This window comes from Cotesia glomerata, linkage group LG7 (genome assembly GCF_020080835.1).
Source record: "Cotesia glomerata isolate CgM1 linkage group LG7, MPM_Cglom_v2.3, whole genome shotgun sequence".
NCBI classification, from domain to species: Eukaryota; Metazoa; Arthropoda; class Insecta; order Hymenoptera; family Braconidae; genus Cotesia; species Cotesia glomerata.
In genome coordinates this window covers 23,004,678-23,025,838 of record NC_058164.1, presented here as the reverse complement: position 1 = coordinate 23,025,838, position 21,161 = coordinate 23,004,678, and the positions used below count along the sequence as shown (strand labels likewise).

Here is a 21,161-nt window from a genome sequence, read left to right as displayed (position 1 = left end):
TCGTTCCTGCCTCCAACTCCAGAAACTTCGTTCTCAGCTTCAACTCGAGAAACTTAAGCTTCGTTCTTTGGTCCAACTCCGAAAATTTCGTTGCAAGCTCGAACTCCAGAAACTTCGTTCCGACAACTAACTTCAGAAACTTCGTTCACAAGTCCAACTTCAGAAACTTCGTTCCAAGCTCCAATTTCTGAAACTTCGTTCCAAGTTTCAACTCCAAAAACGTATTTTTAACCTTCAACTCCAGAAACTTCGTTCTGAACTCCGACTTCAGAAACTTTGTTCTGAACTCCGACTCCAGAAACTTCAATCTGAACTCCAACTTCAGAAACTTCGTTCCAACCTCGAACTCCAATAGCTTTGTTCCGAACTCAAACCGAAGAAACTTTGTTCAGGCGTCAATCTGTGTTTTTCATTTCAAAGAAAAATCGGTAAAATCATTTATGTATAATTTTCCTACTTAGTGTAAGCGTTTTTATGTAATAGATTTATTTGAAATTATGATTAGTTATTAATAAACTGTGATTTTATCCATACATCAGCATAGTTCTTATTTTTAAGGCACAAACAAAAATAGTTTCGAATACTACCTAACTCTGAAGTTATGAACTCTTAGCCAGTTTTTTCAGAAACAGTAGGGTTAAAACTAGTTTTGATTCAAACATTAAAGATGGGCTTATCAGACCTGATAAATGCATATCAAGTAATATCGGAACATAGTCAAAATTAGACATGCACATATCAGACAATACATGGACAGATATCAGGCCAAGTTAGAAAATTTTTACACCAGTCGCTTGTTTGCAAATAGGCTATGGGCTTGAGACTTTCAATTTTATCACACAACTTATGAGCTCTGATTCAAGACAGTCTTATAGCAGGATTGCCAAAAGCCTTATAAAATATCGTGATATACGCTTATAAAATGAAAGAATTATTATCACAGAATGTATGGTAATTTTATTATTCTAAAACAAATAATATTTGAACAGTACAATTAAAAAGTAAAATAAAAATTTATTAAGTGCTAAACTTAATTGTTTACTAGATAAGTTGTGTTTTGCCGAGTGCGCTTGACTTTCTGTATTATTTTGTGGCTTTTTTTCTGTTTGTGCGTTGATTTCAGGCTGCGTATCACCAGATTGATATCGACGTGGTCCACCAACGTTTCTGGCACCCTTGTCAGTTCTATAATGATTATTAATTTGTACAGTTGAGGATCCATATCGGATTTCACCTCCATTCGGTTGGTTTTGATTTCCTACGAATCTGAAATTTTAATTTTCGTGATTTGTGTACGCTCCAAACATGTTTGGGCCAACAGGATCGACGTTAAAAGTCATGCCGTTCTGATAAGTTTGGGATCCTGGTATAATATCCCTTCCATCACCGGGTATCCGATCTTGAAACGGTTGTTCTTGGTGCACCAAATCCATCGGTATCCATTCACTATTTCCTCCGTTTGGATCCCTTGAACACAGAATTTATAAATTGTATTATATAGTCGAGGAAAAGCAAAGAATTGAAGAAAAAACAAAACAATAATACATATTCACTTGAAATACTGTTATTAGTGAAGAGCAACGTTATAATAGCAATGTACAACATGCCTGCTGCTATGTTCTTTTCGGACTGCGGCAACTTCGTGCCTGAGCTCCCTCAAATAATGTCGGCTCGCACGCTACGCGCATGCGTCAATGCTCCGGCGGCCATTTTGTTGTGTAAACTATCGCATTAACTAGTTGTATGATTCATTAGCTTAATTAGGTATTATTAATTTAATAATTAGAATGCTATGTCGTAAAAACTATTGTTAGTTATCACTTACATATTTTCTGAGAATTATGATGTTTACATTGTAAAAATGAATGAGTAAATAGTAATTTTTTAAATATAACATTATAACGTTAAAATATTGAGACTAGTTCTGGATTACGATGTTACTATTATAATTTTCTTTCGGCTTACGGAATAGTGAGTTAGAATGTCATTTCTTGCAATTACATTAGATTCAGATAATAATTTTTCAGTAATAATCTTGTTCTTCTGATTTATCATGATCTAGAAAGCCTTATTAATACCAAGTAAACTAAAGAGTTCTAGTAAAAAAACATGAAGACAACAACAAAACACTATATTTGTAGAACATTCTATTTATTTCATGATTTTATAAAATTACTTCTATTACTACTTATTGTTTCTTCGCCATGAAGTCATATGACTCTGCTGGTCTCTACATAGTATAAAGTATAGTTACAAATACTATGCTCAGTACATTAGGAACTCTAGATTTTACATTCAATTATTAGCTAATTAAAAATATTCATATCGCAAACACAAAGTATTTACATTTTTTATATATTACAATTATCTATTTATACAACAAAAAAAATTAGTTATAATATTTATCGATGTTATTCTCTGATTTGTAATATTCGAGTACAAAAATAAAAAATTAATTAAAATTATTATTCACAACTTTAACGTTGATAAAAAGTTGAAGTCGATCATAGTACAAACAGTGGTAATAATCTTACGGTGAAGGTGTGTCGAAAGTCACTGAACCACGTATGTTCTTATTAATATAAGTGTTGCCTTCGCTGTTAGTGATTGATCCGTAGGATACAATAGGACCCTTTTTGTTTCTGGGTGGTTGACTTGCTAGACGCAAAGAATGTTCTATAATATCGTAGAGTGGTAGTTGATTCCAGGTATATAGTAAACTTTGAGGCTTCACGGATGGGCGGAGAAGGACCTTCTTCTAGGGCACATACTCCAGATACTTTAGATAGACTTCGATCTTCCGTTCATTCAGATCCATTCAGACCTTCACCTCCAATTCAATTTTGGTCTAGTCTCTCTTCAATTGATCATGCTCAATCTCCTACACACAATCTTTTCCCTGCATTAGGAGCACCAAAGCTTACTTATGCTGAAGCTGAGAAACGAGGATCAGAAATTCTTAAATCGGCAAGTTCTACCTCTAGCTAAATTTATTTCAACTCAAAAATCTATCTTTTTGCGTGAGTTTATCCCCAAGATTTGTTAGGCTAAATTTTACTCTTATCTGAACAAATTTCCAGCGGAACTTAAACTATTATGTAAGAGTCGATTATTTTTAAGTTAGTTTTAACATTAAGATGCTTATTCATTTCTTTTCGTCTGCGCATAGATTAATTATCGCAAAAGTTTATCGTAAATTTTTAAACTTCATACAAAACGTGCTGTGTTATTCCCAGTGTAACCTTGAATCTTTTAACGTCACCCTTTTTTTGCTACCGGAAAATTTAGTACCATAAAAACTTCTAGAACCTAATAAACTTTTGTGTTCCTTCACTCTACATTAAATTATAAGGTTCAAAATAGCAAATCACTGTTGTTCATAACGAAAAACCCCGAATCATTACCTATGGAATACGAAATCATACTGCTAACATTTATTATTAGCTATCTCATGAATACGAATAAGGCAAACCGGTCTTATTGATGTAGCCTACTATATAAGGACTCACAGATAAATTCATTTCACATTAATATTTAAACAACCAGTAAGCGTGTTGTTCGGAGAGCTCTAGTATTCCGATATAAATACGACACCAAAGTCGTAATTAGACTATCGTTCAAAAAAGAAATTCATATGGAACAGAAAATTGAAATGACATAAATTTAAGCTATTGAGTTATATTTTTTAAGAGCTAAATAAGGAGAAGAATTCCAGAGAAGACTGTTGACAATATTCGATGGAATCACTGCTTACTTATAGATTATTTTTATAATTAATTCATAAAACTCTATATTATATGTTTTAGTTCTTAAGTGTCTTACTAATATACTAAAAGTGAAATTGTTGAGTGTTTTTAATACCACTAAAATAATTGTGACTCATGACAATATGTTATGTATCTATCGATGAAGTAAACTAGATATAGAATTATGATTTTAACTACACAGAGAAAAAAGTATTACTATTACCACAATACAGTATAGTGATGATCCCGATCCCCGCATGACTATACTTTAGATGCGCAAATGCCCAATCTAGTGGATCGTGATTATCACGATCCACATGGATTCGGATATCGAGTGTCTATATTGCTATGGTTTATAGATGATTAGTTGTCTTGAATGAAATATTAATTATATTTTATTGCAGATTATTATTTTTTTGGTATATCGCGTTACTAAAACCATAAGGGCGTATTTCAAAATATACGCCCTTATGGTTCTGCAGAACCATAAGGGCGTATAAAAAAATTTTTTTTGCTCCAATCAATGTAAAAATGTTGAAAACATTAACATCTATGGAAAAAACGAAAAAAAATTTTTTTTTTGTGATACGCCCTTATGGTTTTAAGAAAACATTTTTCTAAAACCATAAGGGCGTATCCTACTTTTTCGGTTTATTATCAATTATAAATCAGAGTAAGAAAAAAAATTGCAAAGATAATAGAAATATCACTCAACAACTCAATTTATGTCAACAAATATTTATTTAAGTGAAAAAACTAATAAAAATTAAGGAAAAATAAATTCATCAGGGTATTAGTTCAATGCCATCTCCATCGTCAGGATCACCTGTGTCTAAGATTATAAATTATTTTATTTCTAAGTAAGAACGTTTAAAGTCAATCTAATCTCACATCAGTATCAACACTATCGTCAGTGATAGTTCAACTGTGTTTTTCTCAAGCGGGACTCCATTTCTTTGTATCAATACTTATTTTCAATGCTACCTGTAATCTATGCACTTCATCCTAATTGATACGCATAGTTCTACACGTTTTATTCTTAGTGACTATATCGTTACAATGATTGTGACACTCTTTGAGGCTCAAAGCTTAAAGCTTGAAGTAGACATTTTTCATGTAGACTAACTTCAATGAAATATAATACTCTCTAAATGTTTATCGAATCAATATAGTAGCAAAGGTTTGGCTTGGTCCTAAAATCAAGAGCGCGGACATTACCCTCGCATGTACTGGATATATTTGAAAACGATTACACGAACTGTTTGTCCTTATATTATGACGCACCGCCCACGTTACAAAGATAAGTATAACGATGAGCGATAATGACCGTGGTAGTATCAAAACATGACCTTTAGGTGTCACTCAAAGTAGATTTCCCCCACTCTCCACTTTCGAGGTCACTATACTCCGTCAAATACGGCATGCGCACTGGCGTATACGGTATTCAAGTTTTGGCTTTAGACGTAAAACAACTTATCTATTCGAAGAAAAAGTGGATAAAAAGTAGAAAACATTGGTTTATCTATTCATGAAGAAAAAAAGATACTGATTGAAATATTTGGGATTCACACATAAAACAGATACAAGCATCAAAATGGTATATTTTAGCATTAATTCTTTAAAAGTAATATGCAAATGATGATATCATAGAATAATCGATGGAAAACTCCACGCGGTAGGTCTGTGAACGAATGGGGCCCGCCCGGGTGATAACCAATTATAGACTGACGCTACTGGGTAGTTTTGATAATATCGATTTACTTTGTATTTAAGAAAGTATTTTTATATGTTTCAGATGAAACGTCATAATAACTATAGGCGAGCGTTTTATGTTGTTCAATTCGTAGAATTGCCTTTTGAAGGTATTGATGATTACGTATGCGTGCCGTATATGTGGCTGATGTTTCGCAAAGCGACGGATCAGAAGGCTGTCGTTGCATACCCTAAAGATGAAGATCCTTTCAACACCAGAGATCGCGTTAAGAGGAAGGAAAGACGCAATGACGAGTGGAGATTTTATATGGCTATCGTTAAATATGAATCAGGTGAGTTTGAATCAATGTATTAGTTAATTTGGTTGCACGTAGTATTGTCGAAGTATATTTGAACCTAGATCGTCTCAGAAATTGAGAGAAAGTAATATTTTTTTATTTTTTTCAGATAGTTACGGAGATGCAGAATATTGGATTGCGACGAGAAATGATTATGGACCTTTAGTAGAAGAAGAATTAAAAACAACAGGTAAGAATCAAATCACTTTAGTAGTCTTAATGATTTAATTTCCATTGTGAATTTATTTTCAGATACCACTTATTTCAAATTTAAAGCCCTCCAAATAATAACTAATCTTTTCATTTCCAGAATCAGAACCAAAGTTCCCGTTAAACAAGAAATTGCGTGTTGCCAACCGAAACTATTCGTCGAAATTAAATGATAATCCTCGGAAACTACTGCCGAGAATATCAATCAAGCGACCAGCACTACCAGAACCGAACAAACAACTTGATGGGAAATGGATGAAACTGGATGATGATGCTCAGTCATCTAGTACTGTTGTTACCGACGCTAATGCAGAGCCTGGATCTTCAAGACAGGAACAATCAATTATCACCCAGGACAACCAGCCAATAGAATCTGCTCAGACAGAAAGAACTGCTAGTGATTCTCACGGTACATCGAGCTCCTCTCAGCGGAAAGATGAAAACCTCCAAGAATCGTTACCAATACAAGAGCAAGAAGATATAAGTATACCGTACATAGATGTAGCTACACCAGATACACCAGCCCTTGTTATAGACAACGATGAAGAAGTACAGCCTACCAGTATTGTGAAACAGCAAGTAACCTCTAATCAAGCTATCTCACAATTTACTGAACAGCCGGAACCCATCCGGGAACCTCAAATTCCAGTGGCCCCGTCAATCGAGGTGACTACCAATAATCAAGGATCCTGCATGGATGATGTATTAAATAATGGACCTACTTCTCATCACTTACTAAATTCACCAAAAATTTCTGCTCAATTATATAGTCAAATAAACGAGGCACGGCATTTAATACCGACTCAAAAACCGGTTAAGAGAAAAATGCGCCTCATGAATATCGCAAGAAATTTGACCATTACCGAACAGAAATCGAATTTAATGGACCGAACTGGATCTTTATCGATGCACTCAGTGCCGACTCAACAACAATATCACACGTTGTCTTATCAGAATCAATATCTACCGATTAATCAAAATAACTTTGAACAAGACTTACTTAGGAAATCTGCAGAGAGCAACAATTACGAACAGCGACCTAACTCTCGAACTATCAGCATGAGTACTCCATCTATCGGACAAAATTCTATTCTTTCTTCCAATCCGTTATACCAGATCTCCGAGCTTCCACAACAGAGATCGTCGCAGCCAACTCAACAAGACTCACAACAACAACCACAGAAACCGAAAATACGGATTGGCATCTCTACCAAGCCAAAAAACAACCGGCAAGCACCTACCCTTGAAGTCACGAAAAAAACGCTGTCGAATATTCTTACAAAGGTTCTAAATTCGGTACGACAAGCATTATCAACTACTCATAAACAATATCTTCTGAACGACCAGCAATTTCAGGGTAATCATAGTGAACGTACACTTGTTAATGAAAATCATCTAAGCAAAATTGACAATACATTGCAAATAAATGAGTGGATGGAAGAAGAAACTCCGTCAGCGCATCATGGAGCAAATTCAGATTCCGATACTATTATCGATCATGAAGTAACCTCAGTTCATGAGATGTCTGCAGATGAAGCACCTATTGAAAGAACGAATAACTTTTACGGCACTGGAATCACTTCTGGAAGTAGCTCTGCAGACAGATCGATAGTTGCACAAAACTCTACGAACCACCAAACGCATTCTAAAGTTGTATTAGAGCAGCAAATGTTAGACAACTTCGCTACCCTCTTCACTCAAATGGGATCTACTTTGCGTTGTACATGTGATATGTACAACACCCTACGAAGTTCGAACCTCGATACTGCCGCAACATACAAAAAATTGTTGGGTACAGTCGAAGAATTCAACTCAGCGCAAAATTTAGCCAGCAATTCATCTTCTTCGAGCAACCGAACAGAAGAAGTCTCACAGTTCCCTGAAGAAAGATACATGAAAATATCAGGAAGATCAAATTCAAGTAATACCAATCGATATAGCAAGAAAGTTGCTAACAATCCACCGAAGAAAAAACACAACTCATGGCGTTTTGTTCTACCATCGGAATATGATCCCCATGATACAAAATGGACATTGAAGTATCGAACCAATCTGCCAGGACTCGTAGAACTTATGCCTCAAAGTGGTGTTTACGTTAGCTACGGAGACCTCAAATACTGTCAGCAAGTATCAAAAGATTGCAAATCATTAGCACTACGATTATTACCAGCAGTATTTAACAGCAAAGCATTGAGTGTTTGTTTATCAATAACTGAGAGAGCGCAGGCTTCTGATAATGTTGGATCCAATGTAAGGCCAGAATTAGATGATCACGCGTGTTCGGTATTGTTAAATTTCGTTTTAGAGCACGGTCTCCAACATGGTTGGAATACTGACCTACAACCTATCCTCAGTACTTTACACAGTAAGATTCAAGAGATTCGGTTTAGATATGGTGTGATGGTTGAATGTTAACTATTGTGATTACTAATTATTGATCATAAGTCGAGTTATCTCATGTTCTCAAATACTGAGGCTAAGAACTTTGCCATTTTTTTATTAATTCATTCATTTAATCAATCACTTTCATAAATCTTTCATCATAGTAACTTATTGCATTCCATCTTTAATGCGATCAACAATTTTATGTTATAGTTTTTAGATCTCTAGAGAAACGTATAGTACAAATGTTTTAGAAAACTATTATTTTTAGTGAAAAGTTTTTCTGTCCTACTATTGTTAAGATTTAAATATGTATTACCCACCTGTATTATTTATCATAGCAGAATTTATTATCTATCAGTTTTATGATAGTGTATTAGTTGAATTTTGGGAATGTTTTACGGGTATTTAGTATCATTCTCAAGACTGTAGTTAAAGTATTACAAAATTATTAGGAGGTAACTACAAGTATTGTTAATGTTAGAAAATTGTTAATAAATTTTTTTGTTTTATTTATCAGCTGTGTTTATTTTATTGAAAATATACATCAATGTCTTAAACCTTATTCAAGAACAGCAACGATTTATCTATAGCCTCTATTGAGCTTTAGAAATCATATTATGAAGCTATTCTATTGTTTCATAAAATATTACAACAATTTCGACGTAATCTTTCTTTTTCTAGCAGATTATTGTTATCGTTACTTGTGTTCTGATTTATAAACTCAATGCAAGGCAAGTTTATCCTTATAGGTTACATAAGCACGTAAGGAGTGTTAGCTTCGCGATTATTATTATTATCGTTATTATTATTATAATTATTAATATTATTGAGTAAAAAAGTCGTTATCGAGGACACAAAAAAGAATACCATACTTCTCAGAGCTCGTACGCCACCTGACGTAGGACCTCATCACGATTGGAAAGCTGTAATTAGAAATGAGTCATTGTGACTAATTGGCAGTAAACATGTTTTACTTTACGCCGAATAAAAATTCAGATTGTTTACTGCTCGAAAGCTTTAAAATTCGTTAGCTAATAATACAACGCTATCATTCCCGAACTTCGTTATAATTCGATAATTTGGTTTTTTTTAAGCAATTTATGTTCTATGTTTTGTGAGGTTGTATCCGTATGTCAATGCATTGTTGCTCAGGGGATTATTTTTCAATCTAGCTAAATTTGATAAGTAATCTAAATGAGAATTTATTACGGTTAACATTATTGTTAATCATTAACAAGCATCATAAACAAATATCTTTTCAAATTATAGAACGAATTAACTGATTAAAGTTGGTTATGATAATCAAGCCAAGACAGAGATAGATTGGTTGATTTGTTGATTGAACAATGACTCAATCAGATGACTTTCAGAGGAGAGTAAGAAATAGTATATTACATTAAGGTGTTCCAAAATTCAACTTCCGTAATGAACCTCTTAAAATTTGAAAAATAGTATACACACCTTTGGTAGTAAATAAGAAAACCTCAGATCACATGTTTTCGACCTCGGCTTTGCCTCGGCCAACAATTGCATGTGATCTGAGAAATTTCTTCCTTTCCTGCCCTAGATGTGTAACACACTATTTATTTTAGAATTTCACATCTCAAACTGAACACTCTTCTAAAGAGATGAATTAGCGATCATGCGCCCTCTGTTGAAAATTTCCATCCAACTTTGGTTGACAAATTATATGTGGAGATAAATGATCACATCAAAAATGAGGAGAAATTATTTTTTTATTAATGCTTTTTATTAGATGGGACTTAAGGGGATATATATATATATATATATATATATATATATATATATATATATATATATATATATATATATATATATATTAGAGTGGTCCAAAAAACATTTTTATTTTTTTTTTCAAGTGCTGCTGTCTCAAAAACTTCTTTAAGGTATAAAAAAAATTCTCTCCAAAGCGCAGCTTGATATCTCAATTCTTCATGAAGCTCAATGAATTTTTATTTTCCCATTTAAATAACACGTCAAAAAATTTTATTTACGTTTTCATTCGGTAAAACTACGAAAAAATTTTTGTATTTTTCGTCAATTATTCTTGTAGGAAATTTAATTCTCTACAAAAATGTACTGAGGTAGTTTTTTCGTAATCCTGACAAGTAAAAAGTTATTAAGCTTTAAATACTCGCAATAAAAGAAAATTTAATCAGATATGATTTTAGAATCTATGTTGTATCACATTTTCTGTTTCAAAGTACAGTAACAGTACAGTACAGTACAGTAAGTATTTGATTATGTAATTTATATTTTTTTCTTAAAAACATGGTATATAGTCTGATATCGATAATTCAGTTTGGACCAGTGACAACAAATGACAATTTAATATATCGGTTTGTTTATTTGAACCACATGTAAAATGCACTGAAGGAGATTACCAGACTTTGTAAATACTTTAACTGCTGCTTAAAAAAATTAAACTAGATAATTTACTTTTAGCACTCTCTTGCGGCCTACATGAAGACATATAGTAAATTAAATTTTTTGTTGATAATTAGTTTTTTACCCTAACCTAGCTGAATTTAAATAATTATGTCTTATAAGTAGTATAGACTAAAATAAGAAATAACCAAAAAATTAAATCAGTCTAAAAGATTATAATGGTTGTATATTTATTAGCAATTTCTTTATAGTCAAGCTTATTTACTTAAATATGTGATGACTCCTGAGATAAGGCAGTTTTACGCACAAACTCTACCTGTTTATTTATTATTTTTTTTTTTTTTCAATGATTAAATTTGAAAATAAAAGAATCAATTCACGAAGGACTTCTATTTACGTACTCCTGCAAAGTTTCATGATTTTTCATTCGGTCAAAAAGCGTCCCAGCATCATGTTCAAAATTTAAATATTCACCTATCCTACCTGTTCTACATGTTCTTAAATAAAAAAATTAAACTTAGTATACATCTAAAAGTACTAGCTTGCTCTTGATTCAGATTCCGTAATGAAATTCAAGTTCAATTTTAAAAAATCACTGCTCATAGGAAAAAATATCCAAATTGTGATGAGAAAAATTATTCATAATTTACAGTTAATACTTCACCAAAAGACATGTGTAAATTATATTAGAAACAGTCTAGTTTGATAAATTTTTAAATAAATACATGCAGTTACCAAAAAAGTTTTCGAAAAGTTGCTTTGAAACTATCTTCGTTCAAATTTTCTTTTGTGCGAGTATTTAAAGCTCAATAACTTTTTACTCGTTAAGATTACGAAGAAACTACCTCAGTACTTTTTTGTAGAGAATTAAATTTCCTGCGTGTTCTGCTTACGTGTTATTTAAATGGGAAAATAAAAATTCATTGAGCTTCCTGAGGAATTAAGATATCAAGCTGCGCTTTGAAGGGAATTTTTTTTATACCTTAGAGAAGCTTTTAAGATGATAGGCAAAAAACTTTTTTTTTTTGGACCACTCTAATATATATATATATATATATATATATATATATATATATATATATATATATATATATAAACCTAGTGATTGATATTACAATAACTTCAATTTACTATTTACAATCTCGATTATAATAGCATTAAAGTACATAATGTTATATATCATTAAATCTTTCAATTTGAATACAACAAAATGAGTACAACAAAATGAATGATCACAGTTCTACAATATATAAATGAAAAAACTGATGATTAAAGTCATTATTTTCCGATTGATTAAACAAAATAAATTTTTCGCAATCAAACTGACAATCTTATGAGTAAACTATTTTTTTACAGCTTGAAAGCTTCTGTGACGACTTCCGCTGAAAATAAGAAATAAAAAATAGCCTTTCAGCTGAAATTCCGATTTGAAGGTCGTATCGTTTTAATGTGACGATGATCTATTCAAAATTTATCTTTATTAAATTATTATTATAATTTTCAGTTGACTAATTTCAAGTATGAATAATACTATTGGATGAAATTACAATGAGAATAAAAGTCTTAACTAAAAAAGAAAAATTAAGATTCTTCATTTCTAAAACTTAATTACAAAGACTAGACGGATTGATATAGCATGATTAAAACTACTATTTATTATTACACGGTTCTTGAAATTGATAAATTCTACTACTCGTCTATATTAAATTGAATAATATATTACTAATTGCTGCGCAATTTTTGGAGTAATTATCTACTGTGGCGAAACAAATACTGATAAGTAATTGGATGAGCGTAATTATTGTTTATTCACTGCGCAGAACTAACTGGTTTTGACCTGTTGACGCAATCAGTCGAGTTCATTCCCCCACCATCAGGCCACGTCATTCAACCACTCGTATAAATTAAATCGAATAGCTGATTCGGATTTCAGTCAGAGAAGTGCTACGCGAACTTAACAACGCAATCGATTGTAATTACACTGTAAAAAATCCAGAGTGAATCGGCAGTGAATTTCACTCCCATCGCTCGGAGCTCCGGAGTGAAGTAATTAATCACTCCGCGTAGGGAGTGAATCCGGAGTTTTTAAAATGAAGTGTTATTAAAAATAATAAATTAAATTTTTAATAATTAAATATAAAAAGGGTTTATAAAAATATTTTCTTTACAAAAATTTATTTATTTCTAAATTCATTTATTTTGGGATTGAATGCGGAGTGAATTTTATTATGAATAAAAATTAACTCCTCGGAGTAAATATCACTCCCGCTGGGAGTGAATCAATTAAAAATCATTCACTCTTCATTCACTCCGCAAATTTTTTATAGTGTAACATATCGTTGTTACAAGAGATTTCTATTTACATTGAAAGGTCAGAGTTATTTCTCTTTTATTGAAACTATTTTCCTTAAGTCATTTCCACAAAGAAAAATATTTGTTAGTGATTTAGTGATAGTGATTAGTTCTTATTAATTGAGGCCCACTAGTTTACGAAGCAACTAGAATAAATGTTGTTTTGATAATGTCGTTTTACTGAGCATTAACGGAAATGTATTGGATCGTTTCAGATGACACGTAATAGTGATGTTGTTTTAACAATATCTTTTTACTGAGCATTAACGGAAATGTATTGGATCGTTTCAGATGATACGTAATAGTGATGTTGTGTTAATAATATTGTTTTACTGAGCATTAACGGAAATGTTTTGGATCGTTTCAGATGACACGTAATAGTGATGTTGTTTTAATAATATCGTTTTACTTGGTATTAACGGAAATGTTTTGGATCATTTCAGATGACACGTAATAGTGATGAGCTGCCATTCTATGTTGTTCAATTCCTGAAATTGCCTTATGAAGGTATTGATGATTACGTATGCGTACCACACACTTGGGTAATAGTACTTAGAACGCCGAGTGGGCAAACTGTTGTTTCCTATCCTGAAGACAAAGATCCTTCCCTTACAAGAGATCGCGCTAAAAGAAAGGAAAAGTGCAATGATGAGTGGAAATTTTATATTGCTACCATCAAACATCAGTCAAGTGAGTTTAAATTATTTTATTAGTCAGTTCGTCATGTGTTGTATTGCCGAAGTATGTTCAGATTCACATTATCTCAGAAATTAAGATAGAATAAAGATTATTTTTCTTTTTCAGATAGCTACCGAAATGCAGAATTATGGATAGCCTCAAGAAAAGATCATCGACCTTTAGAGGAAAGAGAAACAAGAAGAATACCTGGTAAGAATCAAATTAATTTATTAGTCTTCACGATTCAATTTCCATTGAAAATACTTTTTCGAATATTACTTGTTTTAAATTTCAAGTTTTTGAATTGTAATAAAAATCTTTATTTATAGATACGCAACCAGAATCTACGCCGAACCTGAATTCGAGGAATTCCACTCAAGATCACTCGTCGAAATTAAATGCTAACCCTCGGAAACCATTGCCGAGAACATTAATCAAGCAACCAGCACTACCAGAACTGAACAAACAACTTGATGGGAAACGGTTTAAACTGAATAAAGCTGTTAAGTCATCTAGCGCTTCTGTTATCGACACTAATACAGAGTCAAAAAGGGAACAATCGACCAGCATTCAAGACAACCAATCAACGAAACTCGCTCAGACACAAGAAACTGCTGCTGCTTCCAATATTAACTCGAGAACTAAACAAAGAACTCTAACTCAGCGTACTGAGCAAAACAAAGAAGCTCTAAGTTTACCTGTAATAGACGTTAATAGACCTCCTGAAGTTATGAAAATTGATGACAGACATCATTCACCAGGTATTAAAACGTCCAATCAAAACAATAGCACGAGTCACAGTCACCTTTCTAATACAGCGGCTGCATCAATGTCAACCGCGAAACCTTCAACTTCAACCCAACGGAACACTCAACCAAATCAGTATAATAATCAAGAACATATTCTACATAACAGAAGTTCATTATCGAATTCCAAAACACAGTTAGAAAATGTCCGATCTCTTGCCAATGCTCATGAGGATCACGAATTACGCAGTCATGAAGTCTCATCTATCACACAAAGTATCTCTCATAAGGTAATAAACTCAATCAAAATACCTCCTCAACTATGCGATAACGTGTACGGGATAGAGGATTTAGTACAGGCTCGAAATGCGATCGATAAGAAAATACGTCTTAGGAATATGAAAAGGAATTTAGAAATTGCCGCACAGAACTCGTTGAATTTAATGGACCAACCTGGATCTTCATCAGTGCGTTCAGTAGAAGAACAATCATCAGTAGTTTCTCAGACTCGACCACAAGATGGTCTACGAGTTCGAGAAATGCACCCTAGAAATAGCACAGACCAAATAAGTCCGCTTTGGGAGATCATTATCAACTCTCCAGAAATTCATGCACCGAAAAGAAATGCTGCAAGTGCTAACAATACTCCATTGGCTTCACAAAACCTTCCAAGCTCATCTTATACTCCATCTACCGAACAAATTTTAACAAAACCATCCAATCCGTTGCATCAGACTTTCAAGTTTCCACAACAGAGACCGTCGCAGTCAAATCAGCAAGACTTACAGCAACAATCGCAGATACCGGAAATACGTACTAGCGTCTCAAACGAACTACAAAACGAAAGGCAAATGCCTACTCTTCAAGAGGTCAGAAAGAAAGTGCAGTCATCTGTTCTGTCAAATTTACTGAAATCAATACGATCAACGCTATCAGCTACTCACAATGAATACCTTAGAAGTGAACAACAAGCAAGGCTGAGTAGCCAATCTACTGATCATAACAATAGAGAGTTAACATCGAGCCCGAACAATGTCGCAGTATCAACAACAAGCGATAAACATCAAAACGTAATAGACAATACGCGTCAAACAGGCGAGTGCATGATAAAACCTTTGTCACCACATTATGCGGTAACTTCTGATTCCGATGCAGTTACGGATGAAGGAATTTCAGACCACGAGTTGTCTGCAAACAGAGCACCTACTGAGAGAATAAATGATAGCACCAGCACTGGAATCGCTTCTACAAGTAGCTCCGCAGACAGGCCAACAACTGCTCAAAACTCTACATCAATAAGCTCTTCTACTGATGTCAGGTCTACTTTAGAGCAGGAAATGTTGGACAACTTTGCTGAACTCTTCACTCAAATGGACTCTACTTTGCGTTATACTATTGATATGTACAACACCTTACGAGGTTCGATCCTTGACACTGCTAAAACGTACAAAAAGTTACTGGGTGCAATCGAAGAATTTAACTCAACGCAAAATTCAGCCGGCAGTAAATCTTTTTCGATTAACTTGAAACCAGATATCCGTCAGTCTCCTAAAAAAAGACACATTGAAGTAACAGCAAGTACTCAAGATCAACATAGAAACGATGATGCTAACGAACCACCGAAGGAAAAAAACAACTCATGGCGTTTTGTTCTACCACCGGAATATGATCCTCATGATACAAAATAGACATTGAAGTATCGAACAAATCTACCAGGTCTCGTAGAACTTATGCCTCAAAGTGGCGTTTACGTCAGCTACGGAGACCTCAAATACTGTCAGCAAGTATCAAAAGATTGTAAATCATTAGCGAAACGATTATTATCAGCAGTAATCAACAGCAAAGCACTGAGTGTTTGTTTATCAATAACTGAAAGAACGCAGGCTTCTGATAATGTTGGATCTAATGCAAGGCCAGAATTAGATGATCATGCGTGTACAGTACTGTTAAATTTCGTTTTAGAGCACGGACTCCAACGTGGTTGGAATACTGACATACAAACTATTCTCAGTACTTTACACAGTAAAATTCAAGAGATTTGATTCAAATACAGTGTAGTGGTTCAATGCTAATTACTATGATTACGATTGTTCGTCATATACGGAGCCGTTCAATGTTCCTAAATTATTAATGCTAAATAAGAATTTAATATTACTGTAATGGGTAACTACCCGTACTGAAAAAAAATATATGCCGCATATACGGGGGCGAAAAAAAAGTATGTGGCGTATACATTTTATATGTACGACGTATATGTATTTTTGTCAGCATATATGCGCATATATATTTTTTCAGTGTGGGTAATGTCATTATTATAATATATTTTAAGAATGAAGTAGAAAGGTATCACAGTGAGAATAGTGTTAGTCTAGCTCTTGTCTTGTTAATGTAATAGTACAAATAGTTGTAATTTTAAGTTTATGTACCTAATCGTTCTGTAAGTATTGTACCCTTTAGGCGTTAAGAACAATCAAGTCCATTAATAGTAGTTTAGTTAAGATGAGGTTGTTAAATTCGTATGCGATTATTTTGCATACATACATTGTTAATTTATTTTATAATGGGATTCATTTTCATAGTTATATCTGTAATTGATAGTTCTTATAATATTATATTCACGAGTCAAGAATTGTCAAACAGGAATTTAGTTTCTAAGTTTCAAGACTGGCGGAAAAACATAGACAATTAATTGTTCTGGTCAATAGACTGGAGTAATTAGTTTATTTAACCATTTATCTTTAACGGAGTAAGATTTACAGAAGTATTGAGTTAATTATTTTTAAAATCTAGTTTATCATTTTAATTTTAGTTTTCGACTGGCTTATAAGTATTACAACGGAGGCTGCCCAGTATCTGTTATTTGTGATTTTCTCCATATGTTATAAGTTTTAAATTATTGAAAAATGAAGAAATACATCCTTTTTGGTGAATAACATGTGTTTTATTGTTATATTTTATTTATTGATGAAACGAGCATGAACGGCGCACAGATTTTACACATTTCGAACTAATCAGCGAACAACACAGTTTTATTCCCGGGAAAAAATGGTCAGATCTGATCAGATATGAATCAGACCTGGCCAGGCATGTTCATGATGAAAATTTTTTATAAATATATTTACCGTCTAATATGATGACACCAATTAATTCATTACGCAATATTATTTAATTAAGATACTTTATGAAGTATGACCACGTAAATTTATTAGCCAATAATAAATGGGGCTATAGGGATAACTGTGCGATCTCTAATCGGAGTCACCTTCTATAGCGTAGCTATTATCAGAATAGAAACACATCGTCACGTGGCTCTAGTAGGTATCCATTTATTATTTATTAACGTTGTACTTCGGTACTTATAATAATCGAGAAAGTTCTCATACAATATTCAATCTCCTAAGGGAACAGAAAACATGTCTTCCACATCTGGCGCTCAACCACCTCATTCCGAGACTGCTAATCACCTTCGCGGCAACTACAATTATCAAGAAATGGGATCCGAGCAAGTGCAGGCTCCTCAAGGAACACAATATCTTCCTTCCCAATCTGGATTCCTGCCAACTAAGTTCGAGAACGTTAATTACCTTAACATCAGCTACAACTATAATGGACAAGGGGTCGGACAGTTGCAGACTCCTCAAGGAACACAATATTTCTCTTCACAATCTGAATTCCTACCAACTAAGTTCTAGGACGTCAATTACCCTAACAGCAACTACAATTATAATGGACAAGGATTCGGAAAATTGCCGACTCCTCAAGGAACACAATTAAATCCTTTCCAATTTGTAGTCCAGCCATCAGAGCTCAAGAACGCCAATAACTTTCAAAGTAACTACAATTATCAAGGACTGGGATTCGGGCAACCGCTGACTCACCAAGAGGCAGAATATCTTCGTTCTCAGTCTGGACTGCGATCGTCATTACCTACGACCACAAATGTTCCTTCCAATCAAGGAAAATCGTTTGAGAGGAATTATCAGTTTTCGCAAAATGATCTAAGGGGATTCTATCCATCTCAATATTCTCCAGTTCAACAATCAAATAACAGACAGTCGCTGGCCTCAAGCTCTCCTCATATTGATGCACAAGCTGGTTCTCAAGCTACTGGAATGACTTCAATGACCTCGGTAGTAAAACCGGCAGATTGGCTCAGATTAGCAACAATCCCTGCAGGATATGATCTCGTCTGCGATCCACCGCAGGGATTTTGCTGGTACCAACCCAGACAGCAGGATATGAAGTATAACGTTAGACCATAATAATACAGGTCACACAATTTACAATGTAACTTTAGTCTATGGACATTCATGTATCAGTAGTACAATAATTTTTGTTTCTTGAATTTGTAAGTTTTCATGTATTTGATTTTCAAAATAAAGCGCAATTAGTTCAACTTCGAAGTATCTTTTTACCGATCCATTAGATTACTAAACTGCAAGTAGGCTGCAAATTTTTTGAAAATTTTCATGAAATCGCAACGATAATTAACATCATAAGACCAATAAAACTTTAAATGTTACTGATGGGACCAATACACGAGATTTGTTTCCTTTCCTAACCTTGACACAGATCAAAAAGTAAGGTATCATATTTCTATGATCATAAGGAGCGAAATACATAATCGAACAACCCTCACTGTTTTGGAAATACCACAAAGATTCGATATTTTTACGATATAAATGCTGTATGTTTACCGTAATACTTCAGTTATTTTAGCCAGTTTTTTTGCCGAATTATTACGAAAAAATTACGAAATAAATTCAGAATATTTATGGCAATACAATAAGAAAATTACGGTATATTAACAGCATTTAAACCGTAAATGTATCGCATATTTACTGTATATCTGCGGCACTATTGCTGCAAAAAACCGGAAAAGAAGATCCCTACTTTCTATTACCGGTAAAATACCAAAAAAATGCTGCTTTACTACTATTATTCAAAAGCTTAAAACTTTTTTTTTATAATATAAATTATCATGAATAATTTTTAAAAGGTTATTAAATTAATTTCTCTATTATTATTATTATCATTATTTTAGTCCAGACCGGGATTCGAACCCGGATCATTTAGTTACGCGCCAAAGGCTCTACCAGTTGAGCTATCAGAGACACTATCCATAACTATTTACTCAGTCACCTAATAAGACCCACCGAGTAATAAACACCACCGTCCATCTTACGGTAGAAAGGATTATATCTTTAATTATATCAGTATAAACGCGGCAAAATTGCAGTATATCTTCGGTATTTTTACCGTAGAAATAAGATTTTATTATTGTAAAATTATAGTAATATTATAGTTAATACATAGATTTTTTACGGTAAAAGTTCTAGAGTTTTACGGTAATTTTATCGTATTATTTCTGAACTTAGCAGCAAAAGTACGGTAGAAATGCAGTATCACTATAGTAAAAAAACTGGCCATTATAACCACAGAAATACCGTATTATTTCAGAATTATAACGGTAAATTTATGGTAAACACATTAATACCGAAAATTTACGGTATTTTAAGAACCGCGAGGGAATCTATGAAAATAAAACTATTCACTATTTACTACAAGTACCCTCAATAATTGAAGCTTGATAAGATATCATGGGTTCCAGTTTAAATGAAAACAAGTTCGATATCATTATTAACATGTCAAGCAGACTATGATAGAGACTATCTTAGGACACTGATGCAAGTCATGGCTCAATAAGAATCTATATCATCCAGGATTAGTGAGCTTTTGGTGGAAGACTTTCTATCACTCATATTATTTCTAGCTCGCAATGATAAAGTAAGTTGTACGTTACATGACCTGGATCGTAAATAATACCAGTTATCATCTTCGGCCCTATAACCAAAGTTGCAGTGCAGAAATGATTATCCAATGATTAGTGTCAATCGGAACTCAAGTTGACTGTAGATCCAGACTTTTCAAATGTTGCTGTTAGTGTTTGGCATTCTAAATTAAGGTAGTACTACCGTTACCACAAGAGTCAAATCCTAAGACCTAACCTTATTTGATTAACGTAGTAGATTTCCCTATACTTAATCACGTTGGAGAAAGAGAGACAGAGATAAATTTTGAATGTTTTTTATTAATAAATATTCTCATATGCTCGGAAACCATACTGATTGTTATTAAATATCCACATTCCTTTCTCAATCCTTTCCTACCAATATCCTGTTACGTGAATGTGAAAAGCTTCACGTAATAATTACCGTAACTCCTATTCTTTCCCGCTTCACAGCATTATTTATATTTGTAAAAAATGTGGAACGCTTCACGATTTTGCGTGTCATCCTTGCATGTTCTAGATGTTATTTTCTCTCGATGTCTTAATTTTTATAAGAATCTGAACGTCCAGTTTTGTGATATAAAATAAAGTCTGTGATTTTCCATAAGGATCAATGGTGAAGGCAAAAATATATAAATATAAATATATTTTTTTCAGTTCTCGGTATGCCTCCAAAAATTTAGGTGGTCAATTAAGATATTAGTATGTACCTATATGCCAAGTTTCATCAAATTCTGAACGTCAATTCTAAAACCTGCAGTACTACCTTGACTTACCTATTTTTCATTGATAA

The 21,161-nt window shown here is 33.3% G+C and overlaps 2 protein-coding genes across 3 annotated transcripts; both read left to right on the top strand.

Moving 5' to 3' along the window:
• The first annotated feature begins 4,764 nt into the window (after nt 1–4,764).
• Nucleotides 4,765–8,861, top strand: LOC123269298. 2 transcript variants are annotated; one of them, XM_044734899.1, is made up of 4 exons: nt 4,765–5,343; nt 5,542–5,791; nt 5,907–5,987; nt 6,108–8,861. In XM_044734899.1, exons 1-4 carry the CDS (start codon nt 5,341–5,343, stop codon nt 8,420–8,422), a joined length of 2,649 nt encoding a protein of 882 aa, XP_044590834.1. In that variant the 5' UTR covers nt 4,765–5,340; the 3' UTR covers nt 8,423–8,861. The 2 variants fall into 2 exon arrangements, with proteins under 2 accessions (XP_044590834.1, XP_044590833.1); XM_044734898.1 differs by having other exon boundaries at nt 4,765–5,791.
• An 877-nt stretch (nt 8,862–9,738) lies between these two features.
• LOC123269768 (serine-rich adhesin for platelets-like) lies at nt 9,739–16,741 on the top strand. Its single transcript, XM_044735604.1, has 4 exons — nt 9,739–9,768; nt 13,597–13,843; nt 13,940–14,041; nt 14,161–16,741. The coding sequence occupies exons 1-4, from the start codon at nt 9,739–9,741 to the stop codon at nt 16,263–16,265; spliced, it is 2,484 nt and encodes an 827-aa protein (XP_044591539.1). The 3' UTR covers nt 16,266–16,741.
• The last annotated feature ends 4,420 nt before the right edge of the window (nt 16,742–21,161 follow it).

Coding starts and splice junctions, on each gene's coding strand:
- LOC123269298 (XM_044734898.1), top strand. CDS start 5,533: ATGTTTCAGATGAAACGTCATAATAACTATAGGCGAGCGTTTTATGTT. Junction 5,792..5,906: donor TATCGTTAAATATGAATCAG/GTGAGTTTGAAT, acceptor TATTTTTTTCAG/ATAGTTACGGAGATGCAGAA. Junction 5,988..6,107: donor AGAAGAATTAAAAACAACAG/GTAAGAATCAAA, acceptor TTTCATTTCCAG/AATCAGAACCAAAGTTCCCG.
- LOC123269768 (XM_044735604.1), top strand. CDS start 9,739: ATGACTCAATCAGATGACTTTCAGAGGAGA. Junction 9,769..13,596: donor CAGATGACTTTCAGAGGAGA/GTAAGAAATAGT, acceptor GGATCATTTCAG/ATGACACGTAATAGTGATGA. Junction 14,042..14,160: donor AGAAACAAGAAGAATACCTG/GTAAGAATCAAA, acceptor CTTTATTTATAG/ATACGCAACCAGAATCTACG.